This window comes from Cotesia typhae, unplaced genomic scaffold, assembly GCF_013202065.1.
Source record: "Cotesia typhae breed Kobodo isofemale line unplaced genomic scaffold, CoteBio_Ctyphae contig_4, whole genome shotgun sequence".
Classification (NCBI taxonomy): domain Eukaryota; kingdom Metazoa; phylum Arthropoda; class Insecta; order Hymenoptera; family Braconidae; genus Cotesia; species Cotesia typhae.
In genome coordinates, this window is record NW_027423748.1 from 7104761 (window position 1) to 7121310 (window position 16550).

At 27.9% G+C, this 16550-nt stretch overlaps 2 protein-coding genes across 2 annotated transcripts in view; one reads left to right on the top strand and one right to left on the bottom strand.

Moving 5' to 3' along the window:
* The window catches only part of Mgl (low-density lipoprotein receptor-related protein megalin), a 106987-nt gene that overhangs the window by 34241 nt on the left and 56196 nt on the right, over positions 1-16550 (top strand). The window lies entirely within an intron of this gene.
* Positions 1-16550, bottom strand: part of LOC141527040 (uncharacterized) — a 31853-nt gene that overhangs the window by 9128 nt on the left and 6175 nt on the right. The window contains exon 2 of the mRNA XM_074242288.1: positions 2938-3041. Within this exon, the coding sequence (XP_074098389.1) occupies positions 2938-3041 (104 nt within the window). The remainder of the gene's footprint in view (positions 1-2937; positions 3042-16550) is intronic.

Here is a 16550-nt window from a genome sequence, read left to right on the forward strand (position 1 = left end):
GAGAATTAATTTATAACTTTAATTTAAGACAAGCATACTTTCGATATATAGGATTATTATCAAGATTTTTTTCTAACAGATCCTTAAACGATATAATAAATAAAACATTTATGCTATTAGGATACGATATATATTTACGTTGGAATTTATTATCGCGATGTAACACGCGCATATTTATATTTATATTTATATACATATGTTTTGACTTTAGTTGAGTTAACTAGTAAATGTTGAGTATCGCGATTCAATCTAAGTCAAGTTCAACACGCGTGGGTGTAAGTCTCACAATTTAAATTCATAGCAACTCAACCGTGAGAAAACTCCAACGAAACAATGGGAAATTTTTTACCCTTCGTTAAATTTACTTAAATCAAATATTTTCGCCTATACTGTATTTAAAAAATGATGTTAGTACCGTTGTCGTTATTAACAGTACCAGCTACTTATTTACCGCTAAGAATTCAACAATAATATAGATTTCACGAAAGACTCTGCATTTCGTTCTATAAATAACATTTGTATGGATCTCAATACTAAATAAAGATAAATGTTACTTGTATGAGTAAAAGACGAATAATTCCGCGTTCTTGAGAAAACGATATCTGTCCCTCGGCGTAGATCTGTACATCTCGACTCTCGATCATTGCAGCAATGAATAATGTCAACTAAATCACCCCTGAGAGATTAAATCGTTCAATCCAGCTGCCAGCGAGCTGTGAGCTTTAACTTACTATTATTGGTTCATGGAAAAATAATCTACAAGTATCTTTAGTGAGCAGATGACTTCCAGCCGTAGACTGTCTATCGTCGAGATTGTCAGAATTACATTTATCAGCTATACAAACATACATACTTACATACTGTGAGAGAGAGAGAGAGAGAGAGAGAGAAAAAAAATTATTGTCTAGACAAGGATTTCTTGGGTCAGGAATTTTTTTAAATGAGTTATTTAAATTTATTTATTTTTTGACAATATCAATATTTTTATTCGAATTGAGTAAAAACTATTTTGATTAATTTGATCAATTCTTTAGTCAAAATAATATATTCTCGATCATTATTAAGAATTTTTTTTTTCCTTCACTGTAGAAATTATTAATTAATTTTTTGTATTGATTTTGAAAAATTAAAAGAATTGATTTTTGAGTAATTGAGTAAATGGAAATTTTCATACCTCTGAAGATCGTAACAATTTTTCTCTCTTTCGATAAATTCATGCACAGAAAAAAAAATTCTTGCTCCAAAAAAATTTTAAGGAAAACAAAAGTTATTTTAGAGCAAGAAGAAATTTTCTTGGTTCAATAAACTTTGACTTCATTTAAGAAATTTTCAATCTTCCTTAATATTTCTTGAGCTAAGAAAATTTACCCTCGCGGACTTTTCTGATTTAAAATTGCGATTGATAGAGTCATTTTTAATCTAGAAAAAAATCAATATAAGGGATGCGTGTTAAAAATTACAAGATTTGAAATCCGAGTTTTTAATGTTAAGAAAATATTTTTTTTTTCTCAGTATATAGAAAAATCCTTTGAATTTTATCCAAAATTTAGAGCAAAAACACCTTCCGATTTTTTAAAAACAATAAACTAAGTAATAAAACATGCTGTGTAAAAATATTACAGATAGAGTTTGCATGTAAAGTGATGTGACCTCTTATTAAGTATCCCTCATACTCGTTTCCCGTGAAACTGAAGCACGTATGTGCACGCGACGCGCGTGGCTCGCGTCTGCTCCGGTGTTGTGTATAATACAGTTTAGTTGACTTGAGGCAATACGCACACGGTGTGGCCTAGCGTGGAATTTCCTTCAGGCGTTATGCAAGCAGCCAATACATTGATACATTTATGCACACACATATATTGACGCACATCTGTGAGTGTGTGTGTATAAGCAAGTAGCATAAGAGAGCAGCTTATGCCCTCGAGTCTTGTAGTTTCTGAAGTCACGGGACAACTTCAACTCACCGGTGGCAACAGCCAAAGCATCTGGTCGATCATATCGTTTTCTCTCTTTAATTTTCTTTACCTATTATATACTGCTTTATCCAAGACTCTGCCAGTGTAACTAACTAAAGCCACATCACTGGTTTGTAATTACAAAAATCGTTACATAGTTTTGCTTGAAAATTCTTGACTTTTTTATTCATAAAACTCGTGATATTTATTTTTAATCCTGTTTTTAAACTAAAATATCCTGTTTATTTCATCCTATCCCCTTGGCTGATATTTTTTTCATAGAATGTTTATATTTAGTATGGCGGTGATATAAATTTCAATGAGCGTTGTTATAAGGTCATGGCGAATAAAAATAATAAATATGTGGCCAGTGACACTTTTAGGTAGCGGTATAGATCAATTCATGGAAGTTATAAGTTATAAGAAAGCCGTATAGGAGGCAGAGTATAAATTAAATGCCGCGTGTAATGAAGAATTAAAGATACAAGGAAGCTGAGCTCCCGATTGCTCTCGATGCCAATGACATTTAATTAAATTCTTAGGCGTATTTTATTTATTTATTTATTTATTTTAATTATTTTTTTTCGCAACTGAAAAAGGTAATTGGATAAATTCTGGGAATTCATTGAGACATATGGCTGCTAGTAATTCTTGTACAAGCTCTCTTCGTCTGATTAGGAGTCACGATTCTTATTGGCATTCACCTTGCAATCCAAAGCGTCAATTAGACTTGAACTAAGTCATGTTTCATCATGTTTTATATATAAACTCATTTTTTATTTTTCACCCTTTTTTTAATAAACGTCCTTGCGGATATTTTCTTTACGTGCTATCGAGCCATTTATATTAATTTTTAAATTAAGTTGACGACTTAACTTAACTGTTATTATGTCAAGTTTCATTTTTTTTCCTTACTCTAAGATTTTACACTTCCTGTTAGGGGTATTTTTATTATATTATGGTAAAGTATTAAAATACTCACAGATCCGTAAAGAAGACCGCAGGAATCCATGCAGAGGTATAGACATGTCGCGACTCCTTGGATCTTCAGTTGACCACTTGATACGGAAATCCTTTGGAATATGTCTAAAAGCAAAGTATAATCATAGTATTTATTTTATATTCAATAAAATAACATATTTTTTGTATGAAAATTTTATATATTAAAAAAAATTAACTTTTTTTTTTAATTTAATTTAAAAAAAAATATTAAGGAAAATTTTAAATTTCTTGAATGAAGTCAGTTTCTTGAGCCAAGAAAATTTCTTCTTGCTCCAAAATAACTTTTGTATTCCTTAAAATTTTCTTGGCGCAAGAATTTTTTTTTTCTGTGTAAAAATATCTAAATTCATTACTTTACGATACACGGAAAAAAAAAAATAAAAAAAAATTTCATTATCATGTAATAACTGATGACTAGTAACATCTTTGTGGGTAAAGAAATCGTTTACATCAGTTCTGTATATACTACTAACTAAAGATGGTAGCAGTTACTGTCCAACATAATCAATGCAATATAAATTATAATTGTCAATATATCTGTCATCAGGGCATAAAAGGATTATAACTCAAAATAATTTTTTTTTTGTGTATACTATTATAGCTAATTAGAAAATTTTCCAATGACCCGTTTATTACTTTGAAATAATATTTTACAACGAATTTAAATTGACTGACTTCGCGTCCTTTTTCCTACTTCGGAGGATAATTGTAAAACAAAAATTAAAAAAAAAAAAAAAAAAAAACAGTTGATTAAGAGATTGCGAGAATTAATCAAGTAATCAAAGCAAGTTAATATATGTCATAAGTTATTAGACACATATGTGTGAGTTGTTCGGAACATATGTTGAGAAAAATCTAGCGAGTGAAGATATAGTATAGGCACGCTTCTTGAGAATCAACTGGACATTTTGCTCGCGTTGCAGTTAACGACCTCAACTGTTAACAAACTACGACCGGTCTAATTAGTCTCCGAGATCGTTTAGTCTCCAGGCAGTATGCAAACACTCGTAGGGAATATATAGACTGATTTTCAATTATAATTCTTTATTGTTGGCCTTTTTTTTGTTAATAAATGTATTTAATGATATTAGTTAGTAGTTGATACCGGCGAAGGAGTAACGATAATGCTTAAGAATTTAATGAATTTATTATATATAAATATATTTTGAATTTCTCACGTGTTGAAGTTTCTCATGCAATATTCATTAGACTTAATCGCTAATTAAGGCGCCGTGATACAGATTTAACGTGTTAGACTTATCGTGAAATTACGCAAACTCTTTGCCCGTTTTTACATGATAATACCAACGGGATTTTTTTATTTTTTTATTACTAATCGACTTAATATGCCTTTAATTTTATTTAATGGAATTTTTCCGTGAGATAATAGACTTTAGTTTTGATATTTAATAGGGTGTGCCAAAATGTAACTTCCTTGATGGACCTTTTAAAATTGGAATTTTCAGTTCCGCTTTTGAAATCAGCTGTGTTTAGGCCTTTCTTAAGATATTTTGGGGTAAGACGATAGATTTTATTTTCATAGAATTTTTTAGCAGGAGGTTTAATTAGGCACTTCCGGCGAAAATTTGAATTTTCAGCGGAAGTGCCCTAACTAAGCTACAGTTAAAAAATTCTATGAAAATCAAATTTATCGTCTTACCCTAAAATATCTTAGGAAAGGCCTAAACACAGCTGATTTCGAAAGCGGAACTTAAAATTCTAATTTTATAAGGTCCATCAAGGAAGTTACATTTTGGCACATCCTAATATTTAATATTAAAAAAAAAAATTATATAAATTTTTGAAATAAATTTAAAAAAGTTAATCAATAAATTAAAGCCTTTTAATGTACGAAAGATTGAAATTCAAAAAATATGTTAATACACGAGTCGTGCGAAATTTTATGCAAATATTTATGCTTATATAATAAATTAATAAGTATTAAGTGTGTAATAGGAGAAAAAAAGTAAGATGTATAAATTATGGACAATAAAAAAGCGTGTACCGTGAAATTTAATAATTATATACAAAGATAGATAAGTATAAATGTATTTGAAGGTATTTGAATATTAATTAGATGATTAGTTTAAAATAATTTAAATTGAGAGTAGTGTCACGAAAAGGCCACTAACCCGCGGGTTATGTCACTGGTCGCGTCGTTTTCTTATTCACCTCACCGAAATAGAAACTACGTCTACTTAACTTTAGTTGTCTTACTCTTATATTGCCGGCCATCACACAACTTCCTGATCTTTTTAGAGAATTAGTTCATCTGTCTTGCCAGTCACTTGAATCATAAAACTATTGCCTATTGTGGATTCTAGTGACAATAAAACAACCCTGCTCTTATTCATTATTATCCTCGATCTATTCTTTGCCTTGTATTTTATTTATGGTAAACTTTACATTGAATTTTTGGTACAGAGCAACACAATCGTAGGGAATTTAAGCGTCTTCCTGGATTATAAATTTTTTTAGTACATTTTTTTTATTAGTTTATAGAATTTAACCCATCATATTGAAGGTCATAAATTTTTTTACTATAAAAATTATTTTTTAACAAATAAAATTTTAAGGTACAAAATAAACCGTTCAAAATTTTTATGAATAAATATTTCAAGGAAGTTTGGATAGAAGATTTTAATAGAGCGAATTAATAATTTTTTTTATGATGACAATAATTTGTCATTATTTTTTATAGCTACTTTTTGACTAACGGAAAAAATTCAAGCATTAGAGAAAAAAATTGCCAAATGATAGGCATGAAATTATGTCAACGAAATGATATTGGGCAACAGTTCAATGCTTTCTTACCAGCAGGACTTTTAATCTCATCGGTGAAATTCACAACTCGATACTTTAGCACGGCTATCCTATTTCAAAACCCGGTATCTGCAAAATTTTTAATTTTGCTTTTTTTTTTGTTTTATTTTATAGTACTTTAAGTAAAAAATCTGATATTTTTTTTGTATATATCTTCTAATCCGAAAACAAAAATTTTATGGTCAGAATTAACATTTTTTTCCTATAAGGCAAATTTTAAAAAATTTTTAAAATAGCGTGTGTTTAAAATGAGCCAGCTGGGTAATTTTGGCTATAACGGACTAAAAATGACGTAATGTGTGACGAAAAGAAACGAAGTAATAAAAAGCGAATTAGACGCTAATATCAGTAATTTAACATAAATCATCTATATGTAAAAATATTTACTGCTAAATCGTAAAATATTTGTAATAATATCGACTGACAATAGAATATGTTTTCATACTTTTATATCTTTACAAGAGGAATCCCCGGGGCAAAATGATTAGATACAGAACTATAAAGAAATACTCTACAACAAAAAATTCTTTTTGTAAAACTTAGTGTCTTATTTTGTTCTCAAGATCTAAATTTTATGGTGTTACAACTTGCCCTAAACAATAAAAAAATATCTGCTTTAGGCTCCTTTACTTTTTTTAAATTTATTTTTTATACATAATATTTTTCATCAAAAAAATTGATCTTAGTTATTTTTTTCAAAGTTCAAAATATTTTCATGGTTTTAAAATTATAAAACGGATAAAGTTTGAAGTCTTGCCCTTTATCGCATATTATTCATTGTTATATATTCAGTAAAATTTTTAATGGTTTATCAGGGAGTATTGTCACTTGAATGAAGCAAAAGATAGATGATAATGAGAGATTAATGGCCAAAAAAATTTATTTACTCGAAAGAAAGTAACAGTTTGGAAAGGTGTGGCACGGTTCGGTACTTTACAAACAGACCGACTCGATATTGATCTTTCGCGGACTCAGCAACTAATTTGTGTTGCTAAATTGGCAACTGTTGTGTCCAAACATTTAGTTACCACGTATTTTATCCTTTATTATCATTATTTTATTAACATTTTAGTTTTTTCTATTCAACACTATCGAATTGACGACACGTATATGTTAATGATGCGATATAAGAAATTTCTCGCAGAAATTATTGACGTTAAATTCCTGGTTCGTCAATTAAGTTTAATAAAAATAAAAAATAAAAAATCTTACCATATAAATATGTGCGTATAAGTATAGGTATATATATATATATATATATATATATATATATATATATATATATATAATATAAAAATTCAGAACATCTTATTTTCTCTTTCTCCTTGTTAGGCAGTAGTTTTTAAAAAAAATTTTTTCTTTCCTCGTCATTCATAAACGAATATTCGGCGACCATGAAGCCCAGCGTGGCGTCAAGCGTTTTGAGACAAGACAAGATGAAGTATAAAATAAAGTGAAAAAAAAATTAAATAAATACATATATATTTATATATATGTGCACAATAAAATAAAAGAATAAAGTATAAAAATTCAAAGGCTTAGATATTCTACGGTAAAAAAATGTATATGGAGAATCGGTGGTTCTTAAAACGCGGGACGCAATAAACGTTGATTTACAGGACGTATCAGTGTCATTTGTATGAGGTATGGCGACGTTAAATTCGTATATGAAAAGTAGTACTTGAAGACCAACAAACCCATCGTTTTAAAAATTCATGCAATATTATGTGCGATAAAATATATATATATATATATATATATATATATATATATATATATATATATATATATATATATATATATATATACCTATATATCCACATACATTATATATATATATATATATATATATATATATATATATATATATATATATACCTATATATCCACATACATTATACATATATATATATATATATATATATATATATATATATATATATGTATAGGTAGGTATCAAAGAATTAGGCAGAATATCTAAAGGATTATACGCGTTATTTGAATTGCCAATCGTTCAAGGACTAAGTCTTAAAGTCGTTTTATTTTTTTTTATCTAATTTACGATAATTAAGGATTAAATTTTATTTTTAATTTTTATCTTTGCATGATATTTTAAGTTTTTTTATCGGGAATTCCCGAATGGGAATGTTATAATAATAAGTAAGTAATGGACCAAAAAGCAATTTCTGTTCTCTTTATCCGAGTCCTCAAAATTTTTGAATAAACTCAAAAATAGGTAACTAATTTACTCGAAAAAAAAAAACGCATTTAATAATTTTAGTCCTTTTCCAAATTTTGTCAAAATTAAAAAAAAAAATAAAAACAATTGTAATTTAATAATGAATTTGGCATAATATAATTTTTTTATAAAAATATAAAAAAAAATTATAAGCAAAATTTCAGGCAACTAAATTCACTGTTTTTTTTTTCATTCTATTTTTTTATAAGAAAATTGAAATGATTTTATGCCAAATTAATTAATAATGAATAAAACATTTTTTTGCTCAGGTAAATAATAAATGTATAATCTAATTATAACGAAAGTATCAATTAGAAAAGCAGTATATCAATAAAATAAAGTAAATTAATGCAGTCTCTTGCAAAACTAGAAGATAGTAGCCCGATTAATCCTTCAAAACACGGTCGTTAACTCAGTAAATTTAATTAATAATCGATGGTCTATAGATTTTAAATACCGGAGGCGTGTGACTTTTCAGTTGAATCCTTTGCGTTCTCATAGAGTGTGTCGGCGAACCGATAATGCAAACATGCAATTAATGTCCTGTGAGAAGCGTGAATTGCGTGTAATGGGAGCATTCGTAATGCGTCAGATACGCCTCGAGCTCTTTACTTATTATTTTATCAGTAGCTAATACCTAAGATATATTAATATACCTATACGTATATAATATAGCGTTGGCTGATTGAGTTGATAGAAGTGCGAAGAGTTTAACTATTTTTAACACCTGTATTAGCCACTTAATTGCAATTAAGTAGCCATTTATTTTGTCTACCAATAAATTATTTGTCATAACGATAAATAATATTTATTTTAATTTATAATTTCCTTATACGTCGTTAATATTTGGTGAAATAAATCTTTAAATAAAATCATTTATCATCAGTGAAATGGCAAATGGAATAATTAACACCAGGAATTAAAATAAAACCTGGAGAAAGATAATTTTTAATTCTTAAATAAAGAGATGAGAGTGAAAGTATACTCGGAAGATCAATTAGGCAATCCCTTGTATTGTGAAAAAAGAGATTAGAGCAGTAGGTATATGTATTTAATTAAGGGTGCCCCATCGGCAGTGTGGGCCTCCTCCTCCTTATTTGCGGTGTATAATCCACCTACTCGTTATGTCGATCCGTCTTGTCGATAATCGTCCGAGTGATTTAGCATTCGTACACGCCGTCCTTAATATAATTGGCGGTGGAAAAGGTGTGCAGTGTCCAAGAAGAAGAACGAGGGCATAAATTTGATTGAATAAATTAAATAGAAAGTATTAAGCATAAAATATAAGATTAAAATATTTTAAAAGAAAAGGAGTCCAAAATAATAAATTATATTACATCCGATAATATTTATTTATATTTTTTTTTTTTTTTTTTTTTTTTACCATCTAAAATATTATTTCGCTCGGCTACTCATCCGCGTCATCAGCAGGTTTAAGCTCCGGTGCAAAGAAAATAAAATATAAAGTATAAATTGTCGAACGAGTTAACGGCGGTATTTATAAGAAATGGAGAGAGGATCGGGAAAATTGATCGCTATCGTGATTAAAGATAAGTGAACACATTAATTGACTCGGACCATTTATATCCTTGTTTACTAAACGTACAATCACACGTAATTATCGTGTTCGGTTGATTACTTGTAGATAATTAATTTTAGGACAACCTCGAATTGCCGCTTTATTAACACCGCGGCGCGTAAACAGCCAAGTGGGAGGGAGAGAAGGCGATGATGAATGAATAGTTAATTTCATATAAGTTTGTTAAATAAATTGAGTGGAAAGATGCTGAGTGATTTGACATTAAGTGCAGACAACGTGATTACTCGAGTGACTGATAATCTTCTCTACGAGGTTTATAATACATAGTGAGTCGATATAACGTCAGATAAGTTGTTATTATCAATTCTTTGGTGATTAAAGGCCACCTCCTTATTTCTTATCGTGAATTGAAACTTAGGATCGAGATGAGAGAGCTTACAACAACCAGATTACTGTAAACAGGTGTATTCAATTTCAATAGAGCTTATTAGTTTGTTGTGATATCCGCGCTGGTGATGGTGATAGTGCTAACGATGATCAGTTCTGCATCAACTGTTTGCCCGTAGGTTAATTCGATGTATAAGCTATAAAATTCAATGAGCCATTTTATCATTATCCGTGAAACACATAGTATAACGAATATCGAAAACGGGTTTTAACAGCCAGTATAATAATCATTAAAATAGTTTACTAAATGCTTGAGAGAATTATTATTCAACTACTTGAATTTGCTTTTGTTTGTATTTAATATTATATTCAAGTAAATATTTTTAAACACATATTATTTTTCGAGGTTGAGTTTATAATTTATTTACTTTACTTATTTTCGTTACTTTTTTCAGATTATTTAAATTTTATTTTTTGAGTGTCTTTTTAAATATTATACTCACTAAATTTCAATTATTTATAATGAATTACTGATGTAAGACACAAAATAAATTTTTTTTTTTAATTTGAACCCTTTTTAATAAAATTAATGTCGAGTAAATTTTGACTAATTTTATTACCGATTTTTTGTAAAAATTAAGAAAATGTTTTTTTTTTGCTCTGATAAATTTTTTTTTTAATTCAAAAAATTTTCTCTATAAAAGTCACACTGTCAAGTTAGTACTCTCAGGATTGCAAAAGTCAAAGGTCAAATACAAACTTTCAAAAAGAGACAGAAATAATTTTTAATAATTATAATCACATGCTTTGAATTTGTACTTTTAATTATTAAAAATATTCAATGTTATTTTACTTAATTTTCATCAAAATTTGAACGGTCCTTTAAATAAAATAAAATAATATTTCTCAACAAAAATTTTTTTAATTTAATATCTTTTCTGTAGCTCTTCAAAAATTTAATTTGATTTTTATATTTCTCTATTCTACTAACATACCAAATTTCTTTAAATTCTGAACAGTAGCTCTACTGCCTTAATAACTGCGCAAATTCAGCGACACGCTAACAAACTAATGTTTGTTTAGTCTTCTCAGATCTGAACAAAGTCAAGTACCTTTAAATCAGATAAAATTATTTACACAATGTTAACTTTTTTTTATCTCTGAGCGAATTCATAAATTTGATCATTTAAACACATAGAAAATTTCTACGTTATTCTATATTTAAAATCTTCATATTTTTAAAGGATTTATTTATCTAAAATGATTTTGTTAATTTCAAAAAATTCTTCAAGTTTCAAATTCCAAATAAAAGTCTCAAACATTTAAATTCCGCGACCTATTGGCATATACTAAATCATAAAATGATTTTTATAAAATTATCATTCATTTATTCCTCATTAATCATCAACTATTATCATTTAAATTCGCAATATTCACAGAACTAATCAAAAATAATTTATTTTTACCCAGAAATTGTAACTATTTAACACAAATCGAATCTCTCTATTATCTTTCACATTAAATCTTTAATTTTGCACCCTTTTTTTCTTATTCTAACGCTCATTTATTCTAATAGAAAAAATAAAAATTAAGACAAGACATATTACAAGCATTCTAATCTGTTTCTTAGAATTCATCAAAATAAATGATCATAATAATGATAAAATTTGAATAATGAAAGTTAATTAGTTAATTTTCACAATATATCTTATTGCATTAAATTTACTTAACGCACAAAGTATATCCACATATTAATTTCTAGAATTTTACTGCGGTTAATTGTGCGGTCAACTTATAGTCATTTCGCAAGGAATTTCTCACGCTATTCATAGCTCACAATGTACACATATGAATGAAATCGGTGGCTAATTTCATTCTGCCCTCTAACCAAACAGTTAAATATTCTATAAATAAACAAAATTGATAGCCAATCCCGAAAATAAATAAAAAATCCATAAATATATAAAGATATACAACGCCCATGATCCATGATCTAGCACTTGACGTTTAACATTGCAATATCTACTCATAAACCCATATTTTATCAGGATAAAATATCCAAACATCGATCTATAAATCGGAGCAGAAAAAAAAAAGAGAAGGAGAGGCGCCAGAATCGTTGATTTGAAACCTCCATCGTGGAGATGTCTTAATCTTAATAATGAACGAGTTTGCCTTCGAAGAGGGTCCGAATCCGAGTTCGCGTGTCCGTGGGTGTTCTTGATAATTCATTCTCGATATATATAATGCATATTTATACACATATGTTACATAAAATAAAATATAACATCGGCGTTTATAAAAAAATTCATCATTTTCATATCTGGGTCACTAGAAAATTATTGTATTATTCAATCAAGGCTTTCTGAGGAAAAAAATTCAATTATTTTATTTAATTTTGAATGAAAAAATTTTCGAACAAAAAAAAAATGCAGAAATATTTTTTATTTTCCTCGTTAACTAGAACGAATGGATGATAACTTAAAAGTATCTCTAATAACGTTAATTTAGAAAGTTGTTATTTATTTTTCCGTAACGGAAAAGTTTTTATCAATGATAATGATAATGATATTTTATAATTGCATAGACATAGACAAGAGGGGCAATAATTGTTTGTTGTAAATCGTTAATTAAAATATAAAAATATAAAAAAATGATATTTATATAAAATAAGATAGGATGAAAAAATTTTATATGAGGATGATTTTTAGTGTCACCGACATTCCGACTGCTTTGTGATGGTTGATGGTCCGAATGGAAGCTAAGCTACACTATATTATGTCGTACGGTGGCCGTTAGCTCTTTTCCAGGTATTAAAGTGACATTTAGCGTACTTTTATTAAATACGTGCTAGAGATCTAATGAACTGTAAGACTCAGACTCATAGTCGAGCTTTCAGCGTCATAATGACTTTTCTTCTATTCTAACAAATACTATCTCTTCTTCACCCATTATCAGCCTACAGAACACTCAGCCGGCCTACACGCTATTATATTCTTCAGTATCATGCAGTAGTCACTCTTAAACTGTCGTAAAGAAATCTAATGTTCCGTTTTCTCGTTAAGCTGAGGGCGGAAGGGCACGAAAAAGTGGACAACCGAGTTGTTTATCTGACGATCATCACACAAATGAACCCGAGAAAAATATAAGACATTCTCAAAGTAAGGAAAATAGAAAACATAACGTAAATATCTATAGTAATGATAGAAAAAATTTTTACATGGATTTTTTAAAAAATTTTTCATCCCGAGACATTTTCAAAAAAAGGAAAACAGAGCGTAAATACCTGTAGTAATGATAATTATAATGATAATGATATTAGTATACATGGCTAAAAAATTAAAAAAAAAACTTTTACATTTTATAATAATTTTTTTTATTTTATTTAACAGTAAACTCAAATATTTGTTAATTATTAATTTTTTAAAGCTCCACATTCTGGGATTTTAATTCTTAATTAATAACAATTAACATTTAATAATGGAGGGTAAGATAAAATGATGAGTATGAGAATTACAGGTTTAAAATATTCTTGGCATTCAAGTACATCAAAGTGCATGGTATTGTCTTCTATAAAAGTACATACACACTCGGTAATGGCAATTAGTGAGATGAGATAAATAATAAAAATTAAACACTCAAATTCTTCATGACAATATTACTTTTTTAAAATATTTTTTAGCTTACGGTTCTCGTCTTGTGTTTACTAGACAGTTACTAACAATAATTTTGCAGATGCCTCACTAAATTCCACAATTCAACAGACAATTTTTTTTTTATATATATATTGAACTTACAAGTCAGTAATAAAACGTATGACGTAAGCGAGTATTTTTAAACTTGTGCAAGTCTTATTAATAACTGATTAAAGTAACACAAATATTTAAACGTAAATGTATTTTTTAAAAGTTGTCAAATATCTGTTATGTTGATACTTGGAATTTTTATAAATGTTGTCTGTGGGGATCGTTGAATTTATTCATTATTTTTGTATATTTAACACTATTTTTTCACTTTGAATAATTATTTCATAGAAATTAGTGAGCTTTGAAACCACAAGAATGTCAATCAATTTGTTGATGCAGGAAATACCGTAAATGAAAAATTTGGATGATAATTTTTGGATCTTCTTTTAGTATTTCGTTATCTATTGATTAGATTTGATGGAAAAAGCGTGTAACTTTTTACATAAATCATTTAAGATAATGTAAGATGAATTAAAATCAATTGTTGAATTTTTTCTACAGTAAAATCTTCATCAGTAAAAGTTGAAAGTAAATTAAAAAAAATTTATTTTAAAAAGTTAAAATTTTTACTCAACAAAATTTATTTATTCAAAAATTCAACAAAGGTTTTTTAAAAAAATTTTAATTTTCAAAATTAGCAATTAATTTCAAATTCGAAAAAAAAAATTACTGGAATAGTAAAAATTTTAATTTTATCGGTAAACGATCATATGAAAATGGAATTTAAATAACCAACTGACTCATCTGCTGCGAAGAATATTTATCAATGAAACTGCCGTGAACTCTGTCAATGAACTTTCTATTAACATTCAAATGCGCGCTATAATGTCATGGATGCAATGATTGTCAAGATTAATAATAGATAATAGCATAACCTACAGATAAAAAATAAACAGAAAAAACTAATAAATAGACACTAATAGTGTGATTAATCACCAAGATGGCTTTGAGTTTATGATGTTCGTTGAATAACAATAAAAGGAGGCTCTAAAACTAAATGAAGATAAATTCGATGAGGTGTAATGAGTCGGTAGTAAAATTAATGATCGGAGTTATTATTTCTTAGCCGCGATTTAGTGTGTTACATCATTTCAAGCTCGAGTTTAAGGGTCAATAGTACAACTTCGTTGATGAAGAGAATATTTACTATTCAATTGATCTAGATATCGGGGTTATTGACTCTCAGACTTCAATTGTATATTATTTGTGATGCGTACGTGCAAAATGACACGTTCTTTAAAAGAGGTTTATTTTATTCTCTGCCAAGAAATTTATTGTTTTATTTGTTTATTTAACTCCAGGCTCTACCCGGTGCTTTTATTTTTTTACCGCATCCGCGTTCACGTAATTTTAGTATTTAGCTTATATTTTTATCTTGGACCCTTTACTTTCTATCTGCAGACTAATAGAGTACGTACCAGGCCATCCGGGATATTTCAATTACAATAAACCGTCGGGTTAATCAACAGTGTAGTACAGGCGAAAGCAACTTACTTCCGTACTTCGTGGATACTATAACTATCAGCCACCGGAATAACATAATATACTTATCATTTAGCATATTGGATTTGCATACATTGTAAATATATGTGCATAAGACCTCGGCACACTCCATTCAATACCATTGATTTCAATTTCATTTTATACGTAAGAAATATTTATGTATGAGATAATGCAAACAGTTATGTTTCTTACGAAAAATTTTTTTCCTATTATTTTTTTTTTTTAATTAAATTTGAAGGGCAGAATAGGCAAAATATTTTTTATTTTTCTGATTTCAACTTACGAAAATTTTAAATAAATTTGCAGAATCATAATTATTATATAAATTAGCCAAAATTTTTGTTTGCTATACTTAGAATGCATTCTAATATTAATACAGCGATTGTTTGTGCACGATGTAGTTAAAATAACTGTACAACATCGTTAAGCCTGCATATTATTGTAGAACTGTTTCTATGTTAAAATTATAATAATTTCTATGTTATTATAGCCCTAATTCCCATACAAGCACAGGAAAAATTAACGTATTAAATTATACGAATTAGTTTATTCCGGTATTTTTAAATGAATTATTCTTCAATTGTGAGTAATGTTTGTGGAGTAAATATAGATTTTTAGGCTCAAGAATTTTTTAAAATAAATTTGAATTTAGTGAAAATTATTTTGATTAATTCTTCAGAAAAGAAAATATATTCTTGATAATTATCATTGTTCCAGTGAAATTTTCTCAATAATAATAGTATTTTTTTCTTCAGTAAAGATTGATAATCTTAGAAAAAATGAAATTTAAATAACAATTCAAAATTGGAGTATACATTATATCAAACAAATATTTATAAAAAAATAAACCCGATAACAAGATCCGATATTTTTATCACTAAATTTAAAAAAAATCTTCCGATTCTCTATTCTTTTGAAATTGAAAATAAATTTTCTTTTACTATTGTCATCTTTACAAAAGAAATTAAAAATTCAAATAAATTGACAAAGTTCTTGTAGAAAATTAATGGTAAACATCCAGAAGTGTTCTTCTGAAAAATGTTTTTGACTCTTCAGAATTTTATTTATTCTCATTCCGTAACTATTTGTCTCTGTAGATTGGATAACAAACAAAATTTTGAGCTCAACTTTGTCTGTCACCTATAAGAATCCCACTTATTATTTTTTTTTTCATTTTTGCTCGCAAAGAATTAGGAATAAAAAAAACATCTAAATTGGTCGCGAGATAATTTTGAGCCGAATTCCTCGCTTCAAAATATATACAAACTCTAAATGATTCGGCAATAAAATTTTAAATGAATAATTTATTTGAATGAACAATTTCTAATACGCAATCATTAACATTGCCGGATAAA